Consider the following 20,349-nt stretch of genomic DNA (forward strand, 5'->3'; position numbering starts at 1 on the left):
CAGCCACAGTTAGCTCAACAACCTGTGATTTCCGGATATATACAGGCACTTCATTCAAAAACACAAAATAAAACTCAGTAAAGCCATCATGGTTGGTAAATCCACTGTCCCTAAACTTGCCAACTCTGGTTTGTGTTTCTCCGCTGACCCACAGCTAATGGCTGAGCAGCCACTTTCACTCATTCTTCAGAGGGAGAAGCAAAACAAAATGACAAAAAGGCTCGGATGGTGGTAGAATTTCATACCTTCTTCAAATTACACCAGGGTATAAAGTTTATGATGGTATATGTGTGTGTTGCTAACACCAAAGTTCATTCTGACTCAACAGAAGCAAAATAAAACTCACCCACAGTGTTTTGGTTACTCTTGCTGGTGATCTGGTTAGTAAGTCCACTGGTCCAGCAATCACCAGCTCCAGTTTGGACCGAATAATTCCTTAATTCACCAAGTGAGATGTAAAAACATGCTGTTATTCCCCACGGTCTCTCTCTACCAGCTAGTCGCCAACTGTTTACAGTCCTGTAAGTTCTCCCTCCACCACGAGGTGTCACGGTGTCTTTCAGTTCAGCTTTCTGTTCCACAAGTAGAGAGCAGAGACTGAGCTCTGGCGGTGCGTGCTGGGTCTGAAGTCTTCAGTCTCTTTAAGAATCCTTTGTGAGTTCACCATTGTCTTTTTGTTGCTTTTTTTCCTTCTGCCATCTTTCCCGTTAGCATGTGGTTCTGCACCTTGTGATTCTTCATCAGTGTCATTCATTCCTGTCATATTTTTCTAACTTGAATCTCTTCTTTCCATCATTATCCTGCTGTTTTGAACATAACCTTTTTGCTTACTTTCTTTCTTTTTTTTTGAGAAATCCTTGACCCAAGCTGCCATCTCGGGTGGTAGTGGAACCCGGAGCTCGTATTTTGAATTTAGAGATAATACAGACACCAAGCTGTTTCAATGTGGTGGTTGAAACACGCCCCTGACTCAACTTCTATACTGAAAGTAAAAGGAAGAATCAGGATGACCGTTCACTTCCAGTTTCAATTTGAGCTCCGGGTATTCACACCGCCAAAAGTGTGAACAGTTTGATCACAACAAGCATGAGAATCACTGTTGCCAGTTTACCATTCTATCCTCCACAGGGCGTCGGTGCCTGTGGTCTCTCAAAGCCTGACTTGCTGAGTATGTAGCATTTAAATTTGTTTTGTGCGCTCTTAAATCTTTTGTTGTCAATAAATTTTACCTGAACATACACATTAAAGCACAGACATGCACACTGAGGATTGTGTTGTGCGCTCATGCTTCTCATCTTTTGTTCATTTAACACAATCCAACCGCAGTCAAGCCTGCATTGTGATGTGTGAAAAATACACACACTGAACACCAAACAACCCGTGACTGATCTGGTCTAAAACTACATGTCAGCATATGTCAGTGGATACACACAACACACACACACACACACACACACACACAGACAGACAAAAGCAGTGTTGAGGCTGCTGAGACAGCATTTCTTCTAAGCCATGCTGTGTTGTAAAAGTGTGCATGTATTCATCTGCCTGTGAAGATATCTAATATGCCACTTTGTCATTCAGCCCTACATTCTTTTACCTGAAGTGTGAGATAATGCTGCTTTGCTGCTCAGTCTACTTTAACTGTTGTCTTAATCTTTGTCCATTTAGTCTTTTCAGTGAAATCATATTTTAAGAATTTTGTCAAAAGGGATAGCTCTCATAATTGGTAAGAAATTATAGCACAGCTGTTCAGCCAAGCCAGTTATTACCAATGAAAGGTGCATATTACGACATATGAATATATTAATAAGGGAAGACAAAAAAAAAACAATAATTCTAGATGATAACAAGATAATAAAAAGCAAAAGATTAAGAAATAGCCATGCCTTCATAACTACTTGATCAGACTGCTGTAAATCCTTGCTCTCTGGCATCAGTAAAGAAAATCCCTCTTCCGCCAGGATTTTGACTCGACCCAAGAAACATGACCACATTTCACTGATCTTTTCTTCCTTACACTGGGTGCCTTTAGAATAGATTGGATTAGATTAGATTAGGGAGGAGCTCGGAGTAGAGCCGCTGCTCCTCCGTGTTAAGAGCCAGATGAGGTGGCTTGGGCATCTAATTAGGATGCCTCCTGGACGGCTCCCTGGTGAGGTGTTCAGGGCACGTCCCACCGGTAGGAGGCCCCGGTGAAGACCCAGGACATGCTGGAGAGACTATGTCTCTCAGCTGGCCTGGGAACACCTTGGGATCCCCCGGGAAAGACCTGGAAGAAGTGGCCAGGGAGAGGGAAGTCTGGGCTTCCCTGCTTAGGCTGCTGCCCCCGTGACCCGACCCCGGACAAGCAGAAGAAAATGGATGGATGGATGGATGGAATAAATAAATACAACAAATAAAGGCATAAATACATCTAACATATAACATAATGATTAATATAACATAATGTAATGTAATGAATATAAAACATTGAAGGTTCATCAATATTTGTACTGTACAAGGACATCCAGGCCTAAAGCTTGTTTGAAAACCTAATAGCTGAGGGCACGCACAATCTGAGATATCTACTTGATTTTGCCTTCCTACAGAAAGTATGTCTCCTCCCTGATGGTAGAAGTCGAAACTCTGCATGGAGAGGGTGATGTGGGTCCGCTAAAATGACCCCTGCCCTTTCAATGGCTCTGACTTGGAAGACATCATCAAGACTATGCAAGTTAGTGCCAATGTTTTTTTGGCAAAGTTTGACAATGTTACCCAGCCTCTTTTTGTTAACTATGCTGAGGTTGTGGAACCAATAAATCATTGCAAAAGTTAGAATAGACTCAATAAGTAATGATTAAACATTTTTTAAAAGCCTTTCTGCAGATGATTGGCCCCTCTGCAGATGTAATCAATGTTGGCCTCAAATGTTAAAGTGAGTCACCCGTTGCTTTTAGACAATATTTGAAGATATTATCCATTACTCAAAAATCCCTGAGAGGCTTATCTGATCTATTATTGCCTTACATCCCTCCTTGCACCCTCAGATGAGTTGCTCCTTGTCATTCCCAGGTCCAGATTAACTCACAAAGGTGACAGAGCCTTTGCAGTCAGAGTTTGGAGCCTGAGGAAATCAGGGTCACATACTCACATACTGTCTCATCTTTTAAATCACTTTCAAAAACTTTTTTACACGGTTTTCCAAAATTGGCATGTGCATGTTGGGTTTTTTTCTTTAAACACACGTAAACCCACTAAAATTAGTCTAAAGACTGCTTTCCCATTGCCAGGAAAACAGAGCCATGTACACAGCTCTGAAGCAGACGAGTATTTGTGCGTTTGTTGTTCTGGTGTGGCTGTTAAGATGTCACGGACAGGCCGAAGAACAGGTAAACAACAGAAAGCAGTATGGACAGAGGTCTGTGAAAACTTTACGATGGTTACTTCTCTTCATATATCTCTTATTGATTCAGTCTGTCTTTCAAACTCAGACTAATTTCAATTGATGTTTTAGCAGCTTAGAAGGAGACCAACAGTAATTAGTGATGGTACATCATTGCATGTCGCCAGTTAAGGGGCTGAAATTAGTATGTTCACCCAGGTGTTGTATTCCCATCAGTGCCGATCAGAGCCAGAGGGAATAATAACCCGTGTCTACTGCAGAGTTATTTGATCCAGGTGTTAATGCCAATTGTGCACATTCCCATCGAGTTAAAAATCCAGATGTTGGCGGGTTTTTTGTGCAGTGGGAATGAGGCCTTAAAATTGCTTTTTGGGGATTTGACTTATGTTTTAGGACATTTTAATTTACTTTACCCTGTTCTCACTATGTATCCAGTGCAGGGTTATCCACCCCAAGAGTGACAAACTGCTGCTGAGGGGGAAAAAAAGAACTCATGGAGATCGCTGCCTGCTGCGCAGAATTCACAGACCTACAAAAAATATCTGAATTTAAAGGACTCAGTATTATGCAAAGGGATACACAGGAGTTAAATATGCCAAAAAATTAATTAATTTAAAATATAACTTGCCTCGCCCACCCCTCTCATCGACAGCTCCCGCTTCACATACACTGACATTCTGTGGAAAACAGAGAGAATAAAATGATATAAGAGCTGAACTGAAACAGTACTCTGTTTTTAAATGTGTTCTGTTTGTATTGTTACGCACTTTGTGGGTGTGTTTTGAAAGGTGCTGTATAAATAAAGTTTAATAATAGTGAAAGAAAGCAGAGGAGGAGATGCAGGAGAATATAAGCAGACTTTGGAGTGCTTGTGCTGTCTGTCTCAGAGGGATCAATGAGAACCTTTAGCTTTAGAGTCCACTTTCTCTTGCTGTGTCTTGGTGGGATCACACCTTCCTATTTCAAGATTCAGTGATGCAAGTGAATGTGTTGTGCTTGTTGACCACATTTCAAATGTATACATGCATGCATTGCTTCTGATCCAATCATATCAAGTCTTTTCCTTTTTCTGTTCTTGTCATCATTGAGCAGTAGGTCAGATTATTCCCGGTGACTCCCTGGAGCTGCCATACCAAGCAGCAATGTCGGTAACTGTTCATGAGAATCGCAAATCCCGAACAAGCACAGGCTCCATGAACATCTCACTGTTCCACAAGCCTTCACACCCTGACAGTGTCTTGACCCACCTGAACACGTTGAGGAAACAATGCATGTTCACTGATGTCACTCTGTGGGCCGGGGATCGCTCCTTCCCATGTCACAGGTAAACACATGCTGACAACATCTGGGCCTGTTTAACATTCAACAGACAATCAATACAATACAATACCCTCTTGACCTCCAACCAAAGACAGGATGCTGTGTTTGTGTCTTGCAGGGCTGTCCTGGCAGCATGCAGTCGTTATTTCGAGGCCATGTTCAGTGGAGGCCTACGAGAAAGTCTGGACAGTGACGTCAATTTCAGAGACAGTATACATCCCGAGGTACTGCTATTGTTGCCAAGGAAAATGATACCATATTTTTCTGTTGACCGTTAAGGGTGGTATCACATTAGAGACCAGATCCAACACTTGACCCCAAAGTCCAATTAATTTGATTAGTGTAAACATAATATGTGTATTGCTTGAAAAGGTTGTCTCAGGCACGATTCATCTGTACTCTGGAATGGTCTGCAGGAGATGTGAAAGTAACCGTGCCTGTATATGTGTGTGCTGCAGTTGCTGCCATTATTTTAACATCACCTCTGTCACTGGTAAGGTAGCTTGTCCAGACTTCTTTAAATGTACTGTAGAAATAATAAGAGAAAATTCTAGTCAACTGCTGTTTCTACTGCAACACCTTACAGATGAGTTGCAGTCGGCAAGTAGAGTTGTAAAGGCATTCTGTCTCCTCCTCTGTCCTTGTCCCAGTATATAAGCAGCGAGGGAGAATCCATTTCTTGAGTATGTCCGACTCCTCCACTGCAGGTGGAGATCTGCCCCGTTTCAGCTAGTTGCTATTTATACAGTCTATGATATAGACCCAATCAAGTCACAACTGTTTATTTACAATAACGTCAGGATGGAAAACTGCTGCTTCACATATACACAGTCTAATGGCACTTAGCAAACTCTGCCTACATTGATTAGTTTTCAGCCACCTAAAAAAATCAGTATTAGTTTAAGTGAACATTATATTTAGAATATTTTCACCGCTTTATCTGCTGTAAGACAGCCCTTAGTGACAGGGATTTGAAGCCGTTATATCAAAAACACCATACGCTGATGAGAAAAACAGTCATTTTACTTCACTGCCTCCATCAGCTGTTGTGGAAGGTAGGTTTCTGGGTGGCTAAAATTTGTTTTGCTGCAGCCCCATCCACAGCAGGACATTGCTTAGCTTCAGTGCTGTGGGACTGTATGTTATTTATCAGGGGGCGAGACTTTGTTTATAATTTAAAATAAATATAAAATACTACCTTTTTAAGTTTTATGTCCCTCACCTAAACCAAAATCAAAAACACAAGTCCCTCCTCAGTGCTTGCATTTTTTAAAAGGCCTGACCTGTTTTCCAGCACTCCTTCCCTCCTCAGAAATGACAAACAGTCCCTATTCCTAACCATGGAGGGAGACCGGCATGGCAACCAGGAGAATGATGTTAATGATGTAAACGCTGACTGGCGACTGAGAGAGGAGGGGGGAGCAGTCGTGCTTGAGCACAGTATGAAACAATAGTGCCTGATGTGAAAACACCCAAAAGCTTCTGTGTGCTTCAGACACTGTGCTGTAATGTCACATTGTATCAGAAAACTCTCTGGATGAATGCAATCAAACAATTATGTTTCCAATGATTTTTTGGGAACCATCCTAAAGTCAAAGTGCTGTCTTTGTTAGGGTTTCAAGTGTTCCACAAATTCTGTCCTGTGTATGTCGATACACAGAACAGCGGGGAAACAATCGGCAGATGAAGTTTTGTCTTGTTCACTTTGTTGTCTTATCACTGCTGGCTCCTCCTCTCTGTTAATCATCCCCTAGCTCTCTTGACCACAGCTTCCTCTCTTCCTTGTTCACAGCTCATTCTTTCTCTCTTTACCTCCTTTTCTTTAGCTATTCATTAGCTGAAGAGCTCTGTTAAGCATCACAACAGATTGCTGCTACCTCACCATGTTTTTCTGTAAAGACTTGTTCTCCACTCATATCTTCCTTGGTTGGAGTAACTTGGCTCAGTGATGTGGTCAGATAACTCCTCTTGAGAACTAAGTAGTTTGAGGCATGCAGAAGTTGTGTCAATTTTACATACTGTAATGTTAGTGTAATGTTAGTTAACTCTAATTCCCCTCTCTTATAGGTTTTGGAGCTTCTTCTAGACTTTGCCTATTCCTCACGAGTCATCATAAACGAGGAGAATGCCGAGTCATTGTTAGAGGCGGGTGACATGTTGCAGTTTCATGACATTCGGGACGCCGCAGCAGAGTTTTTAGAGAAAAACCTGCACTCGTCAAACTGTCTCGGGATGATGCTGTTATCAGACGCTCATCAGTGTAAAAGACTGTACGAGCTGTCATGGAGGATGTGTCTGCTACACTATGAGACGGTAATGATAGCTGACATGGTTTTTTGACTTCAAGGTTTCCCAGAGATTTATGTATTTGTGGCAGCCTGCCACGATTAAAACATCTGCTACCACAAATAGATATTCTATTTTTGGAGCTGTAAAAGTCATTAGGAGCGCTGTTGAAACATTGAAATATATATACTGTTCATTGATTCATTGCATTGCATTGCCACGGTGAAAAGCGCACTTTGAACAGACAGAAATTGAACAGTTCATTGTGCAGGGTCCAAAAGTCTGCAGTCACTCACAGCAGCTGCTCCTCTCATCCATCGATCAGATCTGATCAGCGGTGACTGATCAACAAATAAATGACCCACCCTGTGACTCACAAACTGCAAGGGAGGAATATGAGAACTCATGGAGATACACAGGGACTGAATAGGCCCTTACCCCCCACAGCCAGCTGTGATAGGTGGGCAAACTTTCTCTACCAAACCTCTTTTTAAGCCTTATAATGTCCTCAATACTTATAAAAAAATGAATAATGTCCTCAATACTTCAAGATTTCACTGATAGAAAAAAAAAGCAAAAAGTCACCAGAGGCACTTAACATAGAGTGGCTCCACATTTCACCATAGACACAGGATGAAATTAAAAACAAAGTTGGGGTATGTGTGGATTTGACAGAATGAGGGAAAATCTTTCCTTTTTTTGTTAACTTGTGAAATCTAAATCTTTTAGTGATTTTACTGCTGACTGTGCTTTTTTTCTTGGTCAAATTGAGTAAAGTAGTGTTGGAATAATAATAATTGCATTATTTCAAAGTTGACATCATACAGCCCAAGCTAAAAGGTAAAATATAAACATCAGTTTGCTTTGTGCTGCAGACCTTCCCCTTCACAAACACTACATATTCAGATTTGTGTTTTTGTTGGTTGCAGCAGTTCATATCTTCAGTTGTACTCCTTGATCTTGCTGTAGAATGACCTCCTCACCCCATTATACAGTACATAGTTTGTATTTATCTTGACTCTGATGTTACTGTTATTGCAGTTATATTGTCAGTACCAAGACGACTAAATTCAAGTGTTTTGTCTTTCTCTCATCAGTCAAGTAGAGTTTGCAGCTGAAATATAGATGTAGATATTTCCCAAGAAGATCCATATGCAGCTGATATTTTAACTCACAGGTTTAAAGTAATCACGGTGTCTGTCTGTGCTTTAGGTCAGAGAATCAGAAGATTTCCACAGTCTGTCTAAAGATAAACTGCTGGAGCTGATTCTTAGCGATGAGCTAGAAGTAGAAGATGAACAGGTGAGTTATCATCTCTTTTCTTCTCATTCCTTCTGCTTTTTAATAACATTTCTGTGCCCTGTTTGGCCCTTACAATCTGAAATAAGATGCTAAATATTCATTGAAACTGGTACTCAGTAACTATTTTGAGTGTTTCCAAATATGCATAGTCCAGTCATAGCACAGAGTGGTGTGACAGCAACATTATCCAGACTGGCCAAATGCTTCAGTGTGAATATTAATATGATTGCTATTTCTGCTTGTGACAGGTTGTGTTTAACTCTGTAATGCGGTGGGTTCAATTTGACCTGGAGGGTCGGCGTCATCATTTACCAGACCTGCTGAGGGGAATCAGGTTGGCCCTTCTTCCATCTGAGTGTCTGCTGGAAGCTGTGGCCTGTGAGGAGCTGGTCATGGCTGACAAAAGGAGCAGGTAGGCTGCCAGGCACCTTAAAAATCGACAGAGAGCTCTGGTTTCTGTCTGTGATGTGTCACCACACTGTCTTCTGTCATAGAGTTGAAAATCTAGTTACTTACTTAAAATCCCAGGAAATATTTACTTTACTCGTGGACTTGAACTAATTATACTTGTGTGTTTGTATATCTACAATGATCAGCCATAACAATAAAACCGACAGGTGAAGTGGATAAGATTGATCATCTCATTACAATGTAATGAGAATGAGTAACTTTTCTTTAATAGATTAGTAGTAGTGACTGTGGCTCAGAGGTAGAGCGGGTCGTCCTCTAATCGGAAGGTCAGCAATTCGATCTCCGGCTCCTCCAGCCAACATGTCAGAGTATCTTTGGGCAAGACACTGAACCCCAAATTGCTCCCGGTGCCACGTCCCTGGAGTGTGAGTGCATATGAATGATGTCACTACTTTCGGTGGCAATTTAGTTTTTTTAGTCTTTAATGTCCACAAGGGACAATTTGGTTTACAACAGTAGTCAGCATAACCAACATCCATCATCATAAATAATACAACAATAAAACACATTATACACGCACAGGATGTCATCATAAGTTCTAAGAGTTCATCAGTCCTTGTTTAGTGCAGGGCAACTAGGTCTACAGTTTATTCAAGAATCCAATAGCTGAAGGAACAAATGATCTCAAATATCTGTTTGATTTGGCCTTGATTGTAAAGTATACCTCCTCCCTGATGGCAGGAGCCAAAACTCTGCATGAAGAGGATGACGAGGGTCTGCCATGATGGCCTTTTCCCTCCGAGTAGCTCTGACTTGATAAATAGGGCCAAGATCATTCAAATCAGTGCAGATGATTTTGTTCTCTTTTTGATCAACAGATCTGTTGGTTTGGCAACCTCTGTCAGTTAAAACAGACTAATTTAAAGGTGGGGCAACTCTTCCCCATTCCACAATTGTACATTAAATACAGAACAAATAGGCAGCATAACAGGGCAACTTGAACAGGCAGTGTAAAAGGGGCTTAAGTTTACCCCCTTGTGGCAGTAACAGTCCCAGTGACAGTGGTCCCCCCAGCAGGTCAATGCATCATGCCACACTCCAAAACCTTCTCAGGATTTGTCCAAGATTTGGCCAGCTCAAGGCATCGACCTGGCCTCCAGATTCCCCAGATGCCAATCTGATTGAGGATTATTAGTCATTTTTTAAGCAGAGTTTTAAGAATGAAATATATTTTTCCTTGACCCTGCTTTATCTTTGGAGTTGAAGGATGAGTTGATTAAAATCACCAGCTACTGGATGGCTGAAGCGAATGGCTGCTTGAAAAATCTCGCTCCCAACCGGTCGGAAATAATCCCCTTGGAAGAGCACTAAACCATAGAAAACCATATAGAAACTTAGCATGGAAGGGGAAAAACAAAAAAAGACTAAATGTAAACCAGGCTCAAAACGCGATAAAGGAGAGTCAGTTGAAGAAACACAGCGACGAGGAAAGCTACGAGAGCAATGGCGGCGCTAATGAAGAAGCAGCTAGCCCCTTCATGCAGGCCATCTATAACGAAATTCGGGCACTCAGGTCGGATTTGAAAAGTGAAATGAGTGAATTCCGACATTCCTTTCGTGACGACATGAGAAAGGAGCTGAACGAGTTTAGAGGAGAAATCGACAGGAAGCTTCAAGAAGCTGCAAGTGAGCTACAGGCTACTACAGTGAGAGTGGCGGAGGCTGAACAGCGCATAAGCGACATTGAAGAATGGAATACGGCGGCTAAGGATGCTCTTACCCAGGCACTAGAGAACCAGGAGGCTCTGCAGGCAAAGCTAACCGAGCTAGAAGCACGCTCGCACCGGAACAACCTCCGTATATACGGAGTACCAGAGGAATCAGAGGGGTCCAATCTGACGGAGTTTGTGTCGAAGCTAATAAAATCACAAGTCGGCCCGCCGGTGGCGGACACGGACCTCGGAATACAGCGCTGCCACCGGGCACTCGCCCCAAAGCCTCCCCAAGGCGCACCGCCTAGATCACTGGTGATTTGCTTCCTCGAGTTCAGAGTGAAAGAACAGGTGCTGAATACAGCGTGGAGAAAGAAAGATGTTCGCTACGATGGGAAAAGGATTTACTTTGATCAAGATTATCCTCCCGAGATACTGAAGAAAAGAAAGGCATATGTGGGGATACTGAGAGCGCTTAAAGCCAAAGGAATCCGCTTCCAAACGCCACATCCAGCTAAGTTGAAGGTGTTTTTTGACAGCGGTACCCAAGTCTACGAGAGCGCGACAGAGGCTGCTAAAGACCTGAAGAAGAGAGGACTCTCCTTGGAAGACGTTAAGGAGCCAGACTCCACAGCGTTGAAACAGCGGAGATAAGCAACGTGGGAGAGGGCAGGTACAGATTGCCGCAGACAGACAGTGGACCAGGGGCGTATAAGGGAGGGACTGCGGAGCTTTCAGCGTGCTCCACCGGGAGCATTGGAGGCTGATGAGTGAAACACCTGAGGGTAAACATCTCCATGTGACCACGGGGTAAATGACTGGAGTACCCCCTCAAAAGGTAAACCCAGTGACTGACAATTAAAATATCGTTGCAGGACCTGGGACTAACCCAGTCCGGACCCACAGGAACAACACTTCTTTAACACTGGGCTTCTAAAGTAAAGTGTTCTTGCCTCGTGTAAAGAGGAAGATTTATTATTGCGCTCTAGTTAGCTTACCAAGAGATTTAACATTTAAATTGCTCAGGTCTGTTTAAGTTGAACTTTATACTTAAGAGTTAAATACTCTGGTCTCTCTATTCCTACCAGCCCACTAAAAGATTTAACTCTATAAATCTACCTAAGTTGAACTTTCATACACAAGATGAGAACGCTCTGGCCTTTGAGTTTTTGATCTTGTCTACTTACTACTATAAGAATGTAAGTATTCCTCAGACCTGTCTAGGCTGAAATATTTTTTATACCTAAAGGGAAAATGCTTTTGTAACTTAATTTTCAGTCAGCTTACTAAAGAACTTAAATTTTTCTTTCCCAAATATGCTCATTCTCATACTTACACCTGAGAAGATAATGCCTGTGTTTGTCTATCCTTTACCTATTTTATGAAGAGACTCAATGCTTTTATTTATTTATTTATTTTTTTGAGCTTGTTAAAGATGGAACTTTATACCGGGTTTGGGGGAACTGTCTTGAAAGCAATGTTACTGGTGCAGAGTATCTTCTCTGTCACTGACGAGAGGCCCTCGATTGATGCGAGAATTTCCTCTCAACCCAAGGTTTTACCTGAACTTTGGATTTGGAAGTCTTTGGTTTTTGTTTTCCTGCTTTGTTGTTCACTGTTCTTGTTCTGGATATCATGGGTAAAATTACACAAGTGTACACAAGTTGAAAAGAGTATATGCATCATCAGGAATATAATATAGTCACGCTAAACGTCAATGGGCTACATAATCCGATTAAAAGGAGTAAAATCATAGCTAAAATGAAACGAGAAAAGCTGCAGGTAATCTTTTGGCAGGAGACACATCTTTCCTCTTTAGAACACGAAAAATTTTAAAAACTTGGATTTCAAAATACCTATTACTCATCCCATAAATCAGGCCGCAGGAGGGGAGTGGCCATACTGATCCCTAATGCAGTAAATTTTGAATTTCTTTCAGAAGTGAAGGATAAGGAAGGGAGATTTGTTCTAGTAAAGGGCAAATTAGAAAATGAAGAAGTAACGTTATTCAATGTATACACTCCCCCAGGGAGCAACAAATCATTTTTTAAGAAACTATTTGAACTGATAGTCTTGGAAACGCAGGGAGTTCTAATTTATGGTGGTGATCTTAATGTTCAACTTCAACCTAAATTAGATACATCCAACCAGCACCAAAAAAAAAGTCCAAATGCCATCATGATCCAGCGGATGCTTACAGAACTGGGTTTGATTGACGTGTGGAGGGAGTCTCATCCAGGAGAAAAGCAATTTACCTATTATTCCCCATGCCACTCTGTATATACACAAATTGATTATTTATTTATGTATAAATCAGACTGGCATAGAGTCAGGGACAGTAAAATAGGGATTTGGGACTTATCTGACCACTCAGGTGTGTACTTGACCCTGCATCTAACTAATCAACGGAAAAATACGCTTTGGAGACTTAACACAAGCATTTTAAATGACAAAACAGTACAGAAACATATCTATCAGGAATTTGAAACATATCTACAAAATAATGATAATGGAGAGGTGTCTCCAAATACTTTATGGGATGCAGCGAAGGCGGTCATTTGAGGTAAGATTATTGCCCTCACGGCATCCCGGAAAAGGGAAAAACAGAAAAGACTTTACAAAGGGAATTGAAGTCATTAGAGATTAAACACATGGAACAAAAAGATCCAATTCCTAATTTTATAGATACAATCTATAAAATTAGGAATCCTGAGTCACAAAATATTTGCAGTGAACCAGAGGATATCCAACGGACATTTGAACTATATTATAAAAACCTACATACCCAATAATAGAGACTTTTCTGAGTTCACTGGACCCACCATCCATAGGAGAACAACAGAATAAAGAACTTATGGCTGAGATAACGGCAGAAGAACTGAATAAAGCCATTTCAAGATTGAAAGCCAATAAGGCTCCGGGCTCAGACAGATACCCGTCTGAATGGTATAAAACATTTAAATACAAATAACACCTGTACTGCTTAACTGTTTTAATCATACACTGAGAACAGGGGAAGCCCCACAATCATGGAAGGAGGCAGTTATTTCTGTCATCCCAAAAGAAGGCAAAGATAAAAAGGAATGCAGCTCATATAGACCAATATCGGTCCTGAATGTAGATTATAAATTATTTGCTTCAATCCTATCCAAGAGACTGGAGATCATTGTCCCAGATCTGGTAGACTTAGATCAAACAGGCTTTGTATAAATAGGATAATCTCAGGATAATTTAAGGAGAACACTACAAGTGATGAGCCATATTACATCAGAAAATATTAGTGCAATGTTGATCAGCCTAGACGCCGAAAAGGCGTTCAATTCGGTGGGTTGGGAATATTTAAATAGGGTACTTGCAAGGTTTGGCTTTAAAGATGGCTTCATTAAATGCATCAAAGCGCTATACTTCTCTCCAACAGCCAGGATCAGGGTCAATGGACACCTGTCACAAACTATCTGAAAAGAGGAACACGCCAGGGCTGCCCCCTGAGTCCGACCTTGTTTGCCTTATTTATTGAACCCCTGGCTCAAGCAATTAGAGAGGACTGTGAGATAAAGGGGATTTCGATCAGAGGAGAAGAACATAAGACTTGTATGTTCGCAGATGATGTTCTGCTTTTTATTACAAGCCCCGACTCAAGTATTCCTAAATTGATGTCCCTGTTAAAAGTCTTCAATTCATTCTCTGGATATAAGCTAAATATTCAAAAAACTCAAACCCTCACATTTAATTATACACCCCATCCAGATACAAAAAAGGAATATAATTTTAAATGGGACTCTCCCACAATAAAATATTTAGGAATTAACCTCACAAAAGACTTGTCAAAACTTTTTGAAAACAGCTACAGCCTCATTAATAAAGAGATAAAATCTGACATCTCTCGATGGACTCTCCTCCCACTAGATATGAGTAATAGAATGGAAATAGGCTGCAGAAGCTAGCTCTGGGGACGTGGAATGTCTCCTCTCTGGTGGGGAAGGAGCTTGAGCTGGTGCGCGAGGTTGAGAAGTTCCGACTAGATATAGTCGGCCTCACCTCGACACACGGCTTGGGCTGCGGAACCAGTCTTCTCTCGGATGGACTCTCTTCCACTCTGGAGTTGCCACTGGTGAGAGGCGCCGGGCAGGGGTGGCAATACTTATTGCCCCCCGGCTCGGTGCCTGTACGTTGGAGTTTACGCCGGTGAATGAGAGGGTAGCCTCCCTCCGCCTTCGGGTTGGGGGACGGATCCTGACTGTTGTTTGTGCCTATGGTCCAAACAGCAGTTCAGAGTATCCACCCTTTTTGGAGTCCTTAGAGGGGGTGCTGGAGAGTGCTCCTTCTGGGGACTCCCTCGTTCTGCTGGGGGACTTCAACGCTCACGTTGGCAACGACAGTGAGACCTGGAGGGGTGTGATCGTGAGGAATGCCCCCCCCCGATCTGAACCCGAGTGGTGTTTTGTAATTGGACTTCTGTGCTCGCCACAGATTGTCCATAACGAACACCATGTTCAAGCATAAGGGTGTCCATATGCGCACTTGGCATCAGGACACCCTAGGCCGCAGTTCAATGATCGACTTTGTCGTCGTATCATTGGACTTGCGGCCGTATATCTTGGACACTCGGGTGAAGAGAGGGGTGGAGCTGTCAACCGACCACCTGGTGGTGAGTTGGCTCCAATTGTGGGGGAGGACGCCGGTCAGACCTGGCAGACCCAAACGCATTGTGAGGGTCTGCTGGGAACGTCTGGCAGAGTCTCCCATCAGAAGGAGCTTCAACTCCCACCTCCGGGAGAGCTTCGACCATGTCCCGGGGGAGGCTGGGGACATTGAGTCCGAGTGGGCTGTGTTCCGTGCCTCCATTGCTGAGGCGGCCGATCGGTGCTGTGGCCATAAGGTGGTCGGTGCCTGTCGGGGCGGCAACACCCGAACCCGCTGGTGGACACCGGCGGTAAGGGGTGCCGTCAAGCTGAAGGAGTCCTATCGGGCCTTCTTGGCCTGTGGGACTCCGGAGGCAGCAGACAGGTACCGACAGGCCAAGCGGAGTGCGGCGGCGGCGGTCGCCAAGGCGAAAACCCGGGCGTGGGAGGAGTTCGGCGAGACCATGGAAAACGACTTCCGGATGGCTTCGAAGAGGTTCTGGACCACCATCCGGCGTCTCAGGAGGGGGAAGCGATGCTCCGTCAACACTGTGTATGGTGGCGACGGGGCGCTGCTGACCTCGACTCGGGACGTTGTGGATCGGTAGAAGGAATACTTCGAAGACCTCCTCAATCCCACTGACACGCCTTCCGTTGGGGAAGCAGGGCCTGGGGACTCGGGGGTGGGCTCCTCTATCTCTGGGTTGAGGTTACCGAGGTGGTCAAAAAGCTCCTCGGTGGCAGGGCCCCGGGGGTGGACGAGGTCCGCCCGGAGTTCCTCAAGGCCCTGGATGTTGTGGGGTTGTCGTGGCTGACACGACTCTGCAGCATTGCGTGGACATCGGGGGCAGTGCCCTTGGACTGGCAGACTGGGGTGGTGGTCCCTCTTTTTAAGAAGGGGGACCAGAGGGTGTGTTCCAACTACAGGGGGATCACACTCCTCAGCCTCCATGGTAAGGTCTATTCGGGGGTACTAGAGAGGAGGGTCCGCCGGATAGTCGAACCCCGGATTCAGGAGGAGCAATGCGGTTTTCACCCCGGTCGTGGAACTGTGGACCAGCTCTGGACCCTTGGCAGGATCCTTGAGGGTGCGTGGGAGTTTGCCCAACCAGTCCACATGTGCTTTGTGGACTTGGAGAAGGCATTCGACCGTGTCCCTCGGGGAGTCCTGTGGGGGGTTCTCCGGGAATATGGGGTTTCGGACTCCCTGATGCGGACTGTCCGTTCCCTGTATGACCGGTGCCAGAGCTTGGTCCGCATTGCCAGCAGTAAGTCGAACTCGAGGGTTGGACTCCGCCAGGGCTGCCCTTTGTCACTGATTCTGTTCATAACTTTTATGGACAGAATTTCTAGGCGCAGCCAGGGTGTTGAGGGGGTCCGGTTTGGTGACCTCAGGATTGGGTCTCTGCTCTTTGCAGATGATGTGGTCCTGTTGGCTTCATCAGGCCGTGACCTTCAGCTCTCACTGGATCGGTTCGCAGCCGAGTGTGAAGCGGCTGGGATGAGAATCAGCACCTCCAAATCCGAGACCATGGTTCTCAGCCGGAAAAGGGTGGCGTGCCCCCTCCGGATCGGGGACGAAGTCCTGCCCCAAGTGGAAGAGTTTAAGTACCTCGGGGTCTTGTTCACGAGCGAGGGAAGGATGGAGCGGGAGATCGACAGGCGGATCGGTGCGGCGTCTGCAGTAATGCGGACTCTGCACCGATCTGTCGTGGTGAAGAGGGAGCTGAGCCGAAAGGCAAAGCTCTCGATTTATTGGTCAATCTTCGTTCCTACCCTCACCTATGGTCACGAGCTTTGGGTAGTAACCGAAAGAACAAGATCGCGGGTACAAGCGGCCAAAATGAGTTTCCTCCGTAGGGTGGCTGGGCTCTCCCTGAGAGATAGGGTGAGAAGCTCGGTCATCCGGGAGGAGCTCGGAGTAGAGCCGCTGCTCTTCCGCGTTGAGAAGAGCCAGATGAGGTGGCTCGGGCATCTAATTAGGACGCCTCCAGGACGCCTGGTGAGGTGTTCAGGGCACGTCCCACCGGTAGGAGGCCCCGGGGAAGACCCAGGACACGCTGGAGAGACTACGTCTCACAGCTGGCCTGGGAACGCCTCGGGGTCCCCCGGGAAGAGCTGGACGAAGTGGCCGGGGAGAGGGAAGTCTGGGTTTCCCTGCTTAGGCTGCTGCCCCCGCGACCCGACCCCGGTTAAGCGGAAGAAAATGGATGGATGGATGGAATAGAAATAATCAAAATGAACGTGTTGCCACGGTTTCTTTATCTCTTTCAGTCATTGCCTCTGGAGGTACCCCAAAAACAGTTTGATGAGTGGAATGGTTGGATTTCAAGGTTCATCTGGAACAGTAGAAGACCCAGGGTACAGTTTAAGATACTGCAGCTGAAAAAAGAGAGGGGAGGGAGAGCTTTACCATGCCTACAGGATTACTATTGTGCCGCACAATTGAAACCCTTAGTATACTGGTGTGCCCCAAACTACGAATCTAAATGGAAATCCTTGGAAACTACACAGATAGATACTCCAAAAAAAATCAATAATAGGAAATAAAAGCCAAGCTGAAAGACATTATAAGAGCTTGAATCAATGGACTCAGTTCACTCTTAAGCTGTGGTTCAAGGTATTGAGGAAGTTACAAATAGAGAAACAGGCAAGGGTCTTGAATTGGGTAGCGTTTGATCCAGAATTTGAACCTGCTAGGTTGGATGGGGTCTTCAAACAGTGGGTTGGGAGAGGTCTCACTTCTTTCTGTTCACTCACCTCAAACAGTGAATTTCAAAGTTTTAAGACAATTTCAGACACATTTGGATTGGTAAAGCAGGACTTCCATAGATACCTGCAAGTCAGAGACTATTATATTAAAAAATTACAAATCAAAGAGGAAAACAAACACAACATGATTACTATATTTCATGACGCATACCAAAAAAAAGACAATAAAAAGTTGGTCTCAAAAATATATGGAAGTATACAAGCCTCTAGAAATCACTCTATGATACCCATCAAACAAAAATGGGAGAGGGAGTCAGAAACACAAATTTCAGAGACTTGGATGGAAATATGTGAGACTCAAGCAACCACTGCAAACTCGAGATCGCTGAGAGAGTTTGGCTGGAAGAATGTAGTGAGATTCTTTATCACCCCTAAAATAACTGCACTGCAAACAGGAACACAGAGCCGGGGCTTCTGTTGGAGAAAATGTGGAACCTCTATGGCTAATCATTTCCATGTCTTTTGGGCCTGCCCAAAAATCCAGTCATACTGGGGGGAGGTGGCTAATGAGATAAACAAAATACTGGGAGTGGAGTTAGACTACTCTTTTGTTACCTTATATCTAGGTAAAATACCTGAAACATAACATAAGGATAAATACTTATTGAAGATACTTTTGGCAAGTAGTAGGAAAGCTATAAACCGGAAATGGTTACAAGTTGATCCTCCAACATTGGCCCAGTGGCGTGGGATCGTGAAAGAGATCTACTGTATGGAGAGACTTACTTTTGTTTTAAGACTTGAGTTGGAGAAATGTACTGTCCGCTGGGAAAAATGGATTATGTATGCACTCTGTTTAGAATAGTACGACGTGATGTATGTAAAAATTTTTAGATAGATTTTTAGATTTAAATGTAACACCCATGATAACCTCATGTTCTTTGTTTTTTATATTTCAAATAATAAAAAAAAAAAAAAAGTAAAAAAAAAAAAAAATCACCAGCTACTAAGAGGTTCCATCTGGTTGCTTGACATGTTGCTGCTGATAGCATAATTCAATTCTTGCAGTGCATTTTTATAAATTTGCATCAGAGTCTTGTGTCCTCTCAGCTCTAAACAAGTGCCCATCCAGTGCAATAGCTTAATCTGGGATGTAAGGGGTTAACCATGTCTCTGTGAAGATGTATGCAGAGCGGTCTCTGATTTCCTGTTGCTGAGTGAGCCTCAATCACATCTCATCCACTTCATTCTCCTGCGAGCTGACATTAGCCAGAAAGCTTGGTAGAGGAACAGCTCTCGGTCCAAGTCAGGTCAGACTCGCCCTGATGCTGGCTCTCCTCCCTCTCTGCATCTACATCAAGCCCCCAGGAAGTGTGCCATGCGTTGATGCAAAATTGACATAGTGGCCGAAAGTGGATTTACACCGTTTGAGTCAGTCATGTGATGACACTGGCCCAGAAAGACTTTTCCTTATTTGCTAACATGGTGAAAGAGACGTCTGTAAATCAGTGAATATTTTTTTGTGAGGATCAAAACCCCCGCAAAACGTCTTCTATCCCTGTCTAGATGTAAACCATCCAGTTCAATAACATTTGGAAAGTCTGAAAGAGTCACAAGTTTAAATTTTTTAGACCGCCATTCAAACGAGATGAGGCACTAATCCGGAAGTCGGTTGCTCCGCCGGTGGGAGTTAACCACTCGGCTGCGCTCAGCAGCATTCGGCAACATTCAGCAGCCGTTAATCTCTACTACGCTTCTAAACCCGGAAAAAGAGGTTTCTCTGCTTCATGCGCTACTAAGCAGCTCTCATAGGAATAAACAAGGCCCCGCCCCCATGGCTGCATTCAGATTCATAACAGATCCATGATATACATACGCTGCTGACGTTATCACATATACAAGGAGACAAGGAGATTTGTGGGAATTTAGACACATGAGCACCCATGGCTGTTGATGGAAAATAAGGTGTGACAAATGTGTCTTCACCTCTGAGATGTTTTGTTTGAACTCTTCTCTGCAGGTCAATAGTAGAAGAGGCCATGCAGTGTAAGAAAAAAATACTTCAAAATGACGGAATAGTGACCAGTCCCTGTGCTCGACCACGTAAGGCAGGACACACACTGCTTATACTGGGAGGCCAGACCTTCATGTGTGACAAGATATACCAGGTAAAAGACACACATAGATACTGTATGTGTTGTATGAAGTGCATTTGGCCTAAATATATGACTGATATGCTCAAGCACCACAATCCTGCAGGACCTCTCAGATCACTGTGAAGTGAGCTGCTGGTGGCAAAATCTAGTTAAGGAGAAGCAGGAACCATTTGCCTGATGGTCTTAGAAATGCCCCTACCATTGCAATTTTTAAATCCAGACTGAAAACCTTACTATTCTGTTCTTAGTGTTTTTAACTGTTTTTAAAACTCAAGGTCTTATTATCATGATATCCTTTTAAATCTTTTGTATCACTTTTGCTTATTATTTTAGTTTTCTATCTCTAGCTGTCTCTCTTTTAATGTTGTTTTAACTTTGAATGATGTTACTTTAAGTTTTAATTGATTTTTTTCTTATGCATGATGTTTTTAATCTCTCTCTAC

General features: G+C 43.7%; 1 protein-coding gene across 2 annotated transcripts in view; it reads left to right on the top strand.

Annotated features, from left to right (window-relative positions):
* LOC121949853 (kelch-like protein 25) overlaps positions 1 to 20,349 on the top strand; it is a 64,030-nt gene that overhangs the window by 22,612 nt on the left and 21,069 nt on the right. Inside the window, exons 1-7 of one of the 2 annotated variants that reach the window (XM_042495652.1) lie at positions 2,598 to 2,716; positions 4,478 to 4,709; positions 4,824 to 4,929; positions 6,773 to 7,018; positions 8,204 to 8,293; positions 8,542 to 8,705; positions 19,771 to 19,918. In XM_042495652.1, the coding sequence (XP_042351586.1) occupies positions 4,528 to 4,709; positions 4,824 to 4,929; positions 6,773 to 7,018; positions 8,204 to 8,293; positions 8,542 to 8,705; positions 19,771 to 19,918 (936 nt within the window). In that variant the 5' untranslated portion in view covers positions 2,598 to 2,716; positions 4,478 to 4,527. Of the gene's footprint in view, positions 1 to 2,597; positions 2,717 to 4,477; positions 4,710 to 4,823; positions 4,930 to 6,772; positions 7,019 to 8,203; positions 8,294 to 8,541; positions 8,706 to 19,770; positions 19,919 to 20,349 lie in introns of those variants that run through there. The other variant, XM_042495651.1, reaches the window with a different exon arrangement.

This window comes from Plectropomus leopardus, chromosome 11, assembly GCF_008729295.1.
Source record: "Plectropomus leopardus isolate mb chromosome 11, YSFRI_Pleo_2.0, whole genome shotgun sequence".
In the NCBI taxonomy this organism is placed as follows: domain Eukaryota; kingdom Metazoa; phylum Chordata; class Actinopteri; order Perciformes; family Serranidae; genus Plectropomus; species Plectropomus leopardus.